At 33.7% G+C, this 12,649-nt stretch overlaps 1 protein-coding gene across 2 annotated transcripts; it reads right to left on the bottom strand.

Moving 5' to 3' along the window:
- Positions 1-2,799: 2,799 nt before the first annotated feature.
- LOC125209064 (putative LRR receptor-like serine/threonine-protein kinase At1g63430) lies at positions 2,800-7,206 on the bottom strand. 2 transcript variants are annotated; one of them, XM_048108655.2, is made up of 13 exons: positions 6,550-7,206; positions 6,133-6,271; positions 5,920-5,991; positions 5,690-5,833; positions 5,438-5,584; positions 5,065-5,181; positions 4,905-4,969; positions 4,501-4,758; positions 4,152-4,357; positions 3,940-4,072; positions 3,692-3,849; positions 3,399-3,614; positions 2,800-3,316 (listed from the first exon to the last, which is right to left on the bottom strand). In XM_048108655.2, the coding sequence occupies exons 1-13, from the start codon at positions 6,635-6,637 to the stop codon at positions 3,071-3,073; spliced, it is 1,989 nt and encodes a 662-aa protein (XP_047964612.1). In that variant the 5' UTR covers positions 6,638-7,206; the 3' UTR covers positions 2,800-3,070. The 2 variants fall into 2 exon arrangements, with proteins under 2 accessions (XP_047964612.1, XP_047964613.1); XM_048108656.2 differs by having other exon boundaries at positions 4,501-4,755.
- Between the last annotated feature and the right edge of the window lie 5,443 nt (positions 7,207-12,649).

Genomic DNA, 12,649 nt, shown 5'->3' with positions numbered 1-12,649 from the left:
ATTTTGTAAATACCCTTTTCTCTCTTCTATCCTCATTAAAATATTCAATTACCTTTTTCCTCTCTACTTTATTCCACCTAACAACACTTCTTAAAATCTCGTGTCACTCAAGGATGTGGCCATTTTGAGTGGGACGGAGGGAGTATGATGCAAAAATGATGTTATTATTGGGATCATAAGTCAAAACCAAACAATACTAGCTATAAGTACTCCTTATTATATTCATTCTTTTACAGTATTAAGTGAAGTTTATGGAGTGAGTAACGTGGTATAAATTCCTTTGAGACTAAAGAAAAAGCAAAGAAGAGAGAGCAGCCTTAAGCATGTTGGTTACAGATGAAATCTCTGACAAATACACGTTTTGATCTCAACTTGACAACCAAAAGTGGTGATAGATAAGCTCATACTTCACCATCATCCCTTTTTTCTATTTTACTCTACTTAGATTGATTCTATGTACTCAGACAGGGATTTCCTACCCTTACTAACAAGACTCATGCAATATAAACAAATATACTTCCACATGATTATAATTCATGTCAATTATATCTCTTCATGGACCAAGTATTAAGTATATTATAGGTTACATTTTCTCCGATTTTTGCATGACATATAAAATCATGCATGATTGTTTCAACTATTTTGTTAAACTAAACTCACACTATATTTCTCATTTTTTGACCTTATATAAGATAAATATTCATTCAAAAATTTAGTCTATGAATAATTTTCACTATTTGGATCATGAAGATCTACGTTAGATTCATCGCTTCATTGAATGAATTGGTGGTCCTGAATTTAAGGTGAAAATTCCATTTTTTATATTTCATCATTTTTCACAATAAATTCATCATGCATTTTATACTTTATCATAGTTCCTATTTTAGAATGATCTGGTATTCTGGTTTGTGGCAAACATATGTCAATGTATCACTTTTAAAATATGCATATTATTACTACCCCCTTGATTGTTTATATTTTAATTAGTTGAATATTATTGGCTACATATTTCATCATTACCTTCGTGTTGAAACAATTAAAGAGGAACTTGGGATTAGTTTAGTAGTGAAGAAGCAATAATAGTAGACATGAATGTTTTGTATGTTGGTGAAGTAACCACCCACTTTCCTTGCAGCCCCACTCATCCTTACTTAATTTATGGTGCATTCATTATTACTACTACTATTATTTAGCTAATTTTGATAAATATTCGGAATTGTCAGGACTTGCTAAAAGGCTAAAAGCAATGATATATTGTTGGGTGTTTCAATCTATTTCAAAGCTTTAGGGGCCCGCAATCGATGAGAAATTAATATCCAATGTTAATCATTTCGATTCAATGCAACAAACTAAGCTATAGGTCGATGAGTCTTACCCAATACAAATTTTAGAGACGTGGGTTGTCTCAACTATCTATTAATTACCCATGTGAATTTGTCATCACTTACTATATGCAATCAAATTGAATTTACGCTATATACTACATTTATGTATGACTTTTGCTAGGCTCTGGACTGGTCACTGGATACCTATTTTTTTCTTATATTAATATGGAGTATTAGCCTAGCCAAACCACAAATGATAAAAAAAATTTAAACATATTGCTATAGTACCTATTAAGCAAGAGATAGGGCCAAGTATCGTGCTTCATTTTGTGCGAATATCGAAATATTTTTGTAGTATATACAAAATTTAATGGGCCAGGGTATTATTTTTCAACAATATTAAAAAAAAAATCAAAAGACAATATTATTAGCAATTAGAAAAATAAAGTCAGATATTAAAAGTAGGATAGAAAATTTGATGTGGTCTAACATCGGAAAATATCAACAGGATCATATAACATCAAACTCATCTGCACCCTAAATATAAATATTTAATAGACAACACAAGTTTTAATGCATAATTAGTTATATACTATGCAGTAAAGAATAAGTAGTTACCTATTTGGCAAAAAGTCTAAAAATATACTTTGTGTGAATTGATTTCATAGGACGAATAAAATTGACAAAAATGGATTATTTTAAGAACGGATAAAGTACATGATTTCTAGCCCAAGGGCCCAACAAAGGTTTAATTGTTAATCAAGTTTTTATTTCTTGACCCCAATTTATCTAACAACGGTTATCATGATTGATAATCTTTTTGCTAAATTACATTAAATTAAACTCATAAAAACAACAACTGAGCTTGCCTTATTAGTCATTATGGGCCTAAGATAAACAGCTAAAAATTGTTTACTACTACCTTTTAGGAGAATTTGTGTATCATCGAATTCATTACTATATTATTACCTTTTCATCTTTACATCCTACCATAAGCCTACCATAAGTGAAACACTTTTTTTCAAACACTCATTTAAAAAAATAAAATTACTTGTAAAAATAAAAGAGAATAATGTATAGAAGAATTCTCAATGATGGTGAGACATAGGAGTACTATTTATTTTTTTGTACCACCATATAACATATTCCACAAATTTTGGTGACCCATCGTTAATTTCACAATTCATAAAGATACAGATAAAAAGAATTACTACCATATGGCGAATCCTAACTAATATTCATAACAATTTTTGATAAAAAACATATAATTATAAAGTTTAATTGGATTAGTGAATCCTAATTAATTAATAATCTTAAAATCATAGAAATACATAAAACATTTCAGATTCAAAAAAATTGATGAAAAACTTTAAAATTAATGAAACATGTGCATAAAAGGAATAGAGGCACCAAGGTGTTTATATATGGAGTACATCATCACATGATTGTATGAGCTTTCAAAAATTCAGCAAAATGTTTCAATCTGCACAAAAAATGCAGAGTCTCTCTTATAATCATTCATAGAGTCAGGATGCCAAAGGCTCAATACAACCAATAACATCTCAGCTATAATTCACACAACACCAAAAAGAGTCGACAGTGAAGCAAAATTTTGGACCTCTCTAACTATCTCCAATAAAAAAGAATTATGAAGCATTTACAACAACTCAGGCATCTAAGAGATTTGCAGCAACCTGCAAAAGGTGCATTATATAATTTAGATTTACAGCATAAGCCAAGACTCGCTATGAAGAAAGCGCGAGCTCGGCCCAAGCCAGAGACGACGCCTTCATCTCTGCAGGTACAGATGTGTCTATGCCACTCTCCAACATGGTGCACAGCTCCACCATCGACGTTCTCGTGCTGGTGCTGGGACTGATGCATAGGTTCACAACGTCGCACACCACTTTCAGATCCTCGTATCTGAAATGCTTCAGCTCGGGATCCACCACGTACGAAATCACTTCAGGCAAATCCAGATATTCCTTGGCCTGCAATTACAATGCAACGGTGGTTTCGTTAAAACAAGTTGAGATGATGAATTTCAAGTGAGATGAGTTGAGAGAGGCCTACCCAATCCACCAAGCACCCTTTATCTTCGCAGTATGGAGGTCTCCCGCTGACGATTTCAAGCAGTAGAATCCCAAATGCATATATGTTTCCCTGGATATCGAGATTACGTCCTTCCATATTCTTTGGGAGAACACAAGCTGCACCCTCGTTGCTAATGGCGCCTGAGCTTTTCTCTGATCTCGAAAGAACGGTCTTCCAGCACTCAAAGTCGACGAGCTGCAGAAAAAGACGAGGGGTATCTACTAAGAACGTTGTTCCTTATTATGGGAGATCGACAAGTTATCTTGCCTTACCTTGGGAGAAAACTCATCGGTCAGATAAATGGAGCTCGAATTCAGATCAGATATTGTAAATGGCGGGTCAAGTTCGGAGTGAAGATACTTTAAACCCCGGGCAATCCCAATAACAATCCTCATGCGCCGAGTCCACGAGAATTGGCATGCTTCTCCATCTACACTTGATCAAAAAGTATCTGTCTTCAGCTGTTGTAACTATACCATGATGAAGATCTAAATTTTAAAAAGACAAAGAAATTACATACAATGAAGGTGCTCAAAGAGTGTTCCGTTCGAGGCATAATCGAAAACCAGCATCCTAGTAAATGGCTTGCTTTCCGCGCAATAGCCGAGCAATTTTCCCACATTCTCATGGTTCAATCTTGCCAAACCAGCCACCTGAATTATGTAACATGTTTCTTTAGGCATGTTTGAATCAAGCAAAATTTAAAAAAGATTAGAAACTTAGAAAAAGAACCTCTTTCTGAAAATAAAGCTCAATGTAGCTTGACCACTGTTCTTCTTTAATGCAAAGAGATATTACAGCAATCTCTGGTCCGCCTTTCATGGTTCCTTTATATACTAAGCTATCCGGAGACGAGCCAATGATGTTGCTGAAATCTTCACAGGCTATTTCGAGTTCCTGTCTCCTGTACCGTACTACATCCTTCGGTACTTCAGAATCTGCAAAAGCCTCTCGTTATTAGAAACTCAACACTCAATAAAGAGGAATTATCCTAAGCAAAAAATATTGGTCCTGCTGCACTTTTTGGTCACTGAGGGATTTAAAAATTCAATTGCTGTAAGTCAGGTTCGCAGACACAAACCTATATAAATTGAAAAGTCGTCGTCCTTGGCACTCGAAGACTTCTTCCACGGGATCATGTCTGAATGTCTTCTCTTCCACTTCTGGGAGGCAGTGAAAAGAGCAATGACAAAGAGAATGCCTACAATAGTTCCAGTCCCAATTTCAAGAGCCAAGAGCCACAAAGGTTTTGATGCATTAGTTCGATCCTTCGCTACCTCTGCAGTAGGCAGGTGCTTCGGGTTAACTGAATGGCCTTTAGCGGGTTGCACACTACCTGCTGTAGAAATCTTGTCAATTCTAGTGTCATGACACAACAGTATGTTAGATCCAAACTAATTCGAGATTTTCATAAGTTCTTTGCAGGATTTAACCAAGTCAAACAAAATACGTAACGAAAGCTAGGCATAAATCTGGATTGCCTACCACATAGTGCTGCAGATCGTTGCTTCACGTCTTTGTCTTGAAGGCAATTTCCCTGAAAACTTGTCCTATAATAATGAAATCAGATATTTAAGTAAATTAAAGAAAAAGTAAAGAGATAATAAAATAGATGAAGAGAAATGCAACAAAGGAGCTAATATACCTAGGAAGATATCCCAAGCACTGAGGTATGGTTCCAACCAAAAAATTGAATGAGAAATCAGCTACTTTTAGTTTGGAGGATCGACAAAACACTTTGAGCTGGCTATCTGAAGTATTCCTAATAATTGCATCAAGGAACAACATCCAGAGACAAGTTAGGTAAAGTTTAGCCGAACTAGTCATCTTTATGTTTAGCTGAACTACTAATCTGGGACATAGTTATGGCATCATTTTCTAACCATGGAAATGTGTTACTTTAGTAACTTTAAAGAAGAAGTTGCATGATGATAAAACCCTAGAGGTCAATCATATTTAAACTGAATATGTTAATACCAAGTTAGTGAGACAAACACATAAAAGAGCTTTATTCTTACATTCCATGTGAATCCGAGGTAGAATCTGAACCATTACCAGGCAAAATGCCCCCAAGCTTATTCCTATCCAGTCGAAGCTCCTCAAGTTGTTCCAAGTTCCCAAATTCAGGAAGTAACTTCCCCGTCAACCCATTGGATTGAAGATTTCTGTAAAAACAGAAGACAGCCAAATGCTAAGAGGAAAAGTAACGGGCAAGCAACAGAGAAAGGATACCACAAATACACTGATGTCCTCAGCCATATTTCACTAACATTTTCACAATGCTGCTTAAGTTCCCAATCTCGTGCGGAATTGCTCCTGTGAGCTGATTCGAACCCAAGTCCAAAACCTTGAGGTTTTTCAGCAGGCCTATTTCCTTAGGAATTGCACCAATCAACAAATTTCCATGCAAAATTCTGCTCATGAACCACATACATACTATCAGCCACATATATCGAGCGACAACAGCTAGTCTCGTACATTTGAGAAGACAAGAGCTTACAGTTCTTGTAAATCCGAGAGCTGGTACAAGTCTGGTGTAATAAACCCCTTCAAAGACTTGCCAGACACATTACTGCAAAACCAGGTAGCATCATAAATGGCAAGTTATGCTGTGCACAATGGTACATCTTACAGTTTTTCCACAAATTATTTAAACCAACATTCTGCAGAATCTTTTGCTCTTTCACTAACTAATACTGGCAGAAAATCTTACAGCTTTATTACATGATTGCCACCGATGGAACAAGCAATGAAAGGCCAACCACAAGGATCGGAGTCGAGAAAATTCCAATTCGACAACACATGTGTGGGATCCTCCAAAATCTCTCTCTTGAAGGATTTCAAAGCTTCCACTGAACATAATCCATAATGTAAGACAAAACCAAACACATAATAAAATCTGCACTACAGTATTCAGCTCAGCTGTAACCACAGTCTCACAAATACATTATAAAGTACTTATCTATGAACAACTATAACCCAAGATCCACTAACACAGAATCAAACAAATATCCTACATTTCTTCAAGAAAAACAAACAGTAATCAAATAACTACCAGTCAATGGTGTACTATACATAGTAAATCAGCCAAGAATCATGATGTGTGGATCAAATTGAACAAATATATTACCTTCATTTTGGGGGAATGCGGCACCGTCTGCCAGAAAGAGTCCTAAACTCAACAAAACAACAACTCCAAATGAAGTAAACCATCTCATCTTTCAATCTGGATCATATACACACTAATGTTCTTGAAGAGCCAATCGACAAAAACAGAGTGAAAGAAAACCCAAAAAGGAATATGGAGCTAGGTTGTTCAAGCACAGATAAAATCCAGCCCAAATGTGGGTGTTCAACTGTTGTATCAACAATGAATTTAAGGAGTCCCAACAAAGAATTTAAGGAGTGCCAACAAAGAATTTAAAGAATTAAAAGAAAAGAACAGAATAAGAACCCAAGATTCTATCTTTATTCCACGCGGAGAAAAAAAAAGAAAAATGAAAGAGAAGAATGCGAGCTGCAGAGCCAAATCAGGAATCAAAATCAGTAACAGCAATGAGAGCGGCGAATGAGAAAGTGAAGTTCGTAAACGAGCAAGACTTTGATTCAAAGACAGGATTCGTTTCAATGAGAGAGAGAGAGAGGAGATGAATAGAATGAAAGACTGCGATTTTACAAACACCAATGCGTTGGAGTTTGACAGAGAAGCTGTGGAATGTCTTGCTCTGTTTTCTTGAGCAAAATGACTGCAAAATCTGGCGGTTGTGATTCTGTGTGTGTGTTTGTTTTATTTAATTTGCGTTAATTAGCTTTGATTAATGAGAAGAATAGAAGAAGTTGAAGCAGAGCCGATATACGGGGAGTAGTGGGATTAGTGGCGTAATTATTAGTATTATTTTATTATAGATAATGATTGTGATTATACGTGAAGCTAAATCTAATAAAATTTTCAGAATATGGACATTAGCATTACACCAAACAAATAAAACCATCTAAATATTTAATATTTGACTCTTAAATACGATATACCCCTATCAATCAATCATTCTATACGTAAAGGAATCTATATGTAGAGGAGAGTTTTGAAAATATTTACAAAACTGCCTATAAATATTATAATAAAATAAAATAAAAACTTTATAATCATGAATCATAAATTATAACTGCCACGTCAGTGAATCGAGAGGAGGAACATCACGGAAGCAAGAAGCTGAAACCTAAGGCTAAGAGGAGGTCTAATGTGAAGAAGATTGATATTTGCTGACATTCCATCCTATGATAAGTTTTGACACCAAATTTCGATGCTGTAAGTAAATTTCTGTAAGTAACTTTATAATCATGAATTCAGACCTATTTTATGAGAAATTGTTTACTGTACTTTCCAACGTAATTTCATGTCATTGAAGCAAGATCTGCTCCTCCGTTGTTAACTGTGCTGCCTCTGCGACCAACATGTGTCTCATCTTATACTTTGCTCTACGGATGATCGTTTTAATACATATTAATTATTATTTTGTGCATTGTAAATTTATTTTATTCCTTATTTTATTGTAGTTTTAGGTGAGGCAAACGGCTTTAAGATGACAAACAAGTTTTAAGTTCTGCTCATAGTTTCTCCATCCACCCTAAGAATCCATATTGCACCTTATAACATAAATAATAGATATGAAATACTTTGATTTGATAGGAATGTTGGTGCACATGTTGATTTAAATGGAGGTAGCCTTAGTGGCGTGTTGTGTCGGAACAATCGGCTCGAAATTCCGCACACGAGGTCGGAAATCATCTCGCATTGTGTTTAATTGAATGTTTCTTTGCATTTTGTTTCAAGGGTTTTAATGAGAGGAATTGGCGATTCAATTGGGGAAAAGGAAGTGATTCATTGCATTTTACTATAGTATTATTTATGTATTTAATTTCTCTTTTATAAATTATGTTTAAAAGTCAATTTATTTTATTTATTCTAGTTTTTAATACTTTCAGTTGTTTGACCAATAACTGAATAATCTACGCGTTGATGTAATCAAAATCTTAAAATTCATCTACTTTATCATATTTCTCTGAGTTCTATTTATCTATTTTAAGTTATGATCTATTAAGTCTAAAATCTCAATTTATTGATGGTCCAAATAGTATAAATTGATTACAATACTTAGATCACTAGTCTTTTGTTGATACAATATTCTTGTTTGCCATAATTATAAGTATTATAATTGCATCATACACTTGCAGTTAAATTATAGACTAATTAATGATGCATCAAAGCTCGATCTCAATAAAAATACAATTGCCTGCTTCTTATGTTTTGTAACTATTGTTTACTTGTTTTTGTGCAACACATAACATATGGTGATCTTTGAATGAATGGCTGGCCAATAATAATTTGATCAAAACTAGAGTTATTTATATGCAAAAACATAAATTTGTGACACATCTATGCTCGTGATACTACTTTGTTAGGACTGTTGACTGCATCTTACTTTTATATTGTTCGCTTTAAGCCGAATTCGTTCGCACGAATTTATTTTTTTCTAGTCGCTCTCGAAAGAATTCAGACTAATTAGGAGTGAAGTATATACTACTTCTATTATCTTTCACCCATCTAATAAGAGATTGAATTTGTAACCCAACAATGTTCATATTTTTAAACAATTTCTATGTCACCTAAAAAGTACTTAATTATGTTGTATTTAGTCTTAGAAAGGTTGGAATTTCTATGGAGTACTTCTGCATTTGTTTTCGGAGTAAAAGTTGGTAAGATATTTTACATTTTTTCATACTTACATTAAATGGAGTTTGTAGGAAGTTTACTCGTCTAATTTGATTCATTAATAAAATTACCAACTCCTTATATAATTAGGTTAGACGACACATCAAAGGCTACTTTAGAAACGTTGACGCTGCAACCCAAATTTTTTTCCATTTTTTTGTTGGGGTGAATGGAGTGGGTTAGTTAATATTTTCTTTTTTTAGGGTCAGATTAAGGCTATATTAGAATCTCTTTCTTTTTAACTTGGTAAAAAGATAAATTTAGATTTCATACTTATTTATAAAGAAAGTCTCAATTTTAATTTTTGAACGTCCCCAAGGAACCGGTCATGCATCTTAGAACTAACTTATGAGTTATAGTATTTGACAACTTTTTTCTTTACAAAATTATATGTTTTGCTCGATTTTGATACTATAATATTAGATATAATTGGTATATCTATGATTTATATTCGTTTAGCAACGAATTGATAACAGATTAACAGGTGTTAGATGAGACAAAAATTTCATGGAATAAATACCAAACACCGACACACCTCCTTTGTGCCTCCATTTAATAATACTCTATAGTGTAGGACCGTATCTTAAATTTAAAGCTCCACACGCTTTTACCCTAAAATTCTTGAAGGACATACCTCCACATTGTTGTCTTTTGAGGGAATACACAAAATATCCAGTTGAATACTTGTAATTGTAATTATCTGTTTATCTCTATTTGTGATTTCATATTTCTTAAATAAACAATTATGAGTTGTAAGGGATAAATGCGCAGACATGCGAACTTAATAATCAAAAGTTATAACTTTTGCCGAATCCTGCGCCATTAATTATGGGTCTTTCTGGGCACACATTTTGAAAGCACCGCTAAATAATTGAGGAGAATTTCAAAAAATAAAATAAAATAATACTAGTCCCTCTATCATATTTCTAAACGAACCATTTTTTAAAATTGGATGTTTTTTAATGAGTTAGGGAGAGAATATATTTTTAAAATAATATTTTTAATATGTGTCATTTGAGTGAGATGGAGTGAAATATAGTACTAGGAGTATTATTTCGAATGAGATTGATAAAATTAAATAATAAAAATAAATAAAAGAAAATAATAGAAGGATTGTCAACACCTTATAAATGATATCTAGTGTCGGCTACCTTGCATAAAATATCGATGATCTCATCGAAGTATAAATTTTGCTTTTGAAAGAAAATAATAGTAATCAATCATGGAAGAAGAAATTTGTAATCTTCAACTAATCCAGCTGTTAACCACGAACTTTGCATAATCGATTACGAGAATAAAATTTAGGAATATGTCACGCGTTCATGATTTTCTGGAAATTAGTCTTTTACTTGTATTTTATAGATTCAAAACAAAAAAATAAGAATTAAAAATTAAATTAAATGGGCTATTTCAAAAAAATGCAGCTAGAGTGATGAACATCCCCAATGTAGAACGACTTATGATTTATTTCCATTCACTTGCTATTATATCTTCATCCTTAATTTATAGTACTTGTAAAATAATACAAACAAATATAATTCTGGAAAACCAACAACATTACAATAGTCAAAATGGGGATAAAAAAGCTACTCCAGTATACAACTTCACATCAATATTTTATGTACATTTTGACATGAATATTTAAAATCTAGACCGCGAACAAATATCTAGTAGGTATCTTAAAAGAACCATTTCAATTATATAAGATCCAATATTTACTTTCTAAAATATATTTTTTTTTTCTCAAATTGCTAATCAATAGTACTATCCCACTAGTTTGTTTTTATAAGTGTGGGAAAATCGTGCATATATTTATTGACAAGTGAGAATAAAAAATCGGACTTACAATTATTGCATTTTCTCGTGCTACCAAACGTGCATTATAAGGCAAGGAGAAAGGACAGGCTTATAATTATGCTATATTGCAATGCTAATTAGGAAATAACGTCATCTTTATTCATTTATATATAGCCAGCATTTTACAGTGAAATATGGTGTCACACGACTTTGTTGATACTCCATAAGAAAAGGATTTTTTGATCAATCCGTTGAACCCAAATCGAAGAATTAAACACTTGACTCATCGCCTAATTAAATTAATGTTTTATTATAATTCATAATACTAAATTTTCCAAAATGAATTGAGGGGTAAGTCAATTATCAATATAATTTTCTTTAGGAAAGAGAAAAAATAACGATTTTTATATTCGTTTATTTTATTCAGAAATTTCAACTTTTGAAGCTTACAACAAATGTAATAGGAGTACTTAACTTAATAATGCAAGAATTTATAAGTCTTCAGTTTAGGGATTTCTTTAGCTTCTAAGTTTGTGGACTGAAGCGAAGTCAGCCCAGTAAGTAATACCCATCACAGCTATTTTCCACAACCACCTAAATATTCTATATTGGGCCAAATAATGATTTAACATAACTCTTATTACAATGGACCTCTTTACTTATTGCAAATTTATATCTTGCGTTTATATTTAACAAAATATTCTCAAACTTTTTTTTCAGAATTAAATATGATATGATAAGCAAAACTGTTGTAACTTTATAAATATGAAAAAGTTTAGTAGTACTATGATATTTCAACATCTTATAAATACATGTCAAAGTTAGATCAATTCGGTATCCAAATCTTAAATTTTTTAAGGAGCACCTCAGTTGGTAAAGTGTTGATGGACTATTTATAGTTACTAACGAATAAAGCGTTCAAAATTCAATTAATAATTTGAACATCTCATTATTCATCACTCATAGATTACCGTAAAGGACAACTGATAACTTGAAAATAAACCAAATATGCAAACTAACTCAGCCCAATACACATAAAAAGGAATATCTTGCTAATTAAACTTAGAAATTGAGTGCAAATGCGGATAGAAAAAATTAGTAGAACATAGCAAAACTCGAGAGGCCATCAGAAATTACTCTTCATATACAGGATAGGAAATTTGGGCTTGATTCCTTAGAAACTAATAGCATTTACAATTGGGCGGAGGATCCGACTGACGATGCATCCTCCGCCCCTTCGTCCGTCAATGTGGGCTCGTGGACGATGGCTTCTCAATCGTCCGCGCCAGATCCATCCTCCGCGGATGATGCGCGTCCTCCGTCACATCATCCGCGGATGTGGGCTCGCGGACGATGCAACGCGTTTTCATTTTTTTTTTCAATTTTCACACACTATATATACATCCCATTTTTCACTCAATTTTCACTCCTTTCACTCCATTTTCAATATTTCAAACAAAATGAATCCTGGAGATTATCCAAGTCCGAATAGTCCGATGTTCGGTGGTGGTGCACGATGGCCAGGTACAGAACCCGATGAATACCGGCCCTTCGATATCAACACCCAGTACGATCCCGATTTCAGCACGGACTCGTACGGCCTGTCAGACATGGAGCCTTCTCCCACCCGCCCCATCTCGCGGTCGCTCCCTCCGCCGTTGCC

The sequence above is a fragment of the Salvia hispanica genome, chromosome 3 (assembly GCF_029641045.1).
Source record: "Salvia hispanica isolate PSC_SH4W2 chromosome 3, Shi_PSC_v1, whole genome shotgun sequence".
NCBI lineage: Eukaryota > Viridiplantae > Streptophyta > Magnoliopsida > Lamiales > Lamiaceae > Salvia > Salvia hispanica.
This window is presented reverse-complemented; position numbering and strand designations above follow the sequence as displayed.

Coding starts and splice junctions, on each gene's coding strand:
- LOC125209064 (XM_048108655.2), bottom strand. CDS start 6,637: ATGAGATGGTTTACTTCATTTGGAGTTGTTGTTTTGTTGAGTTTAGGA. Junction 6,272..6,549: donor CGCATTCCCCCAAAATGAAG/GTAATATATTTG, acceptor GATTATGTTCAG/TGGAAGCTTTGAAATCCTTC. Junction 4,358..4,500: donor CGACTTTTCAATTTATATAG/GTTTGTGTCTGC, acceptor AGGCTTTTGCAG/ATTCTGAAGTACCGAAGGAT.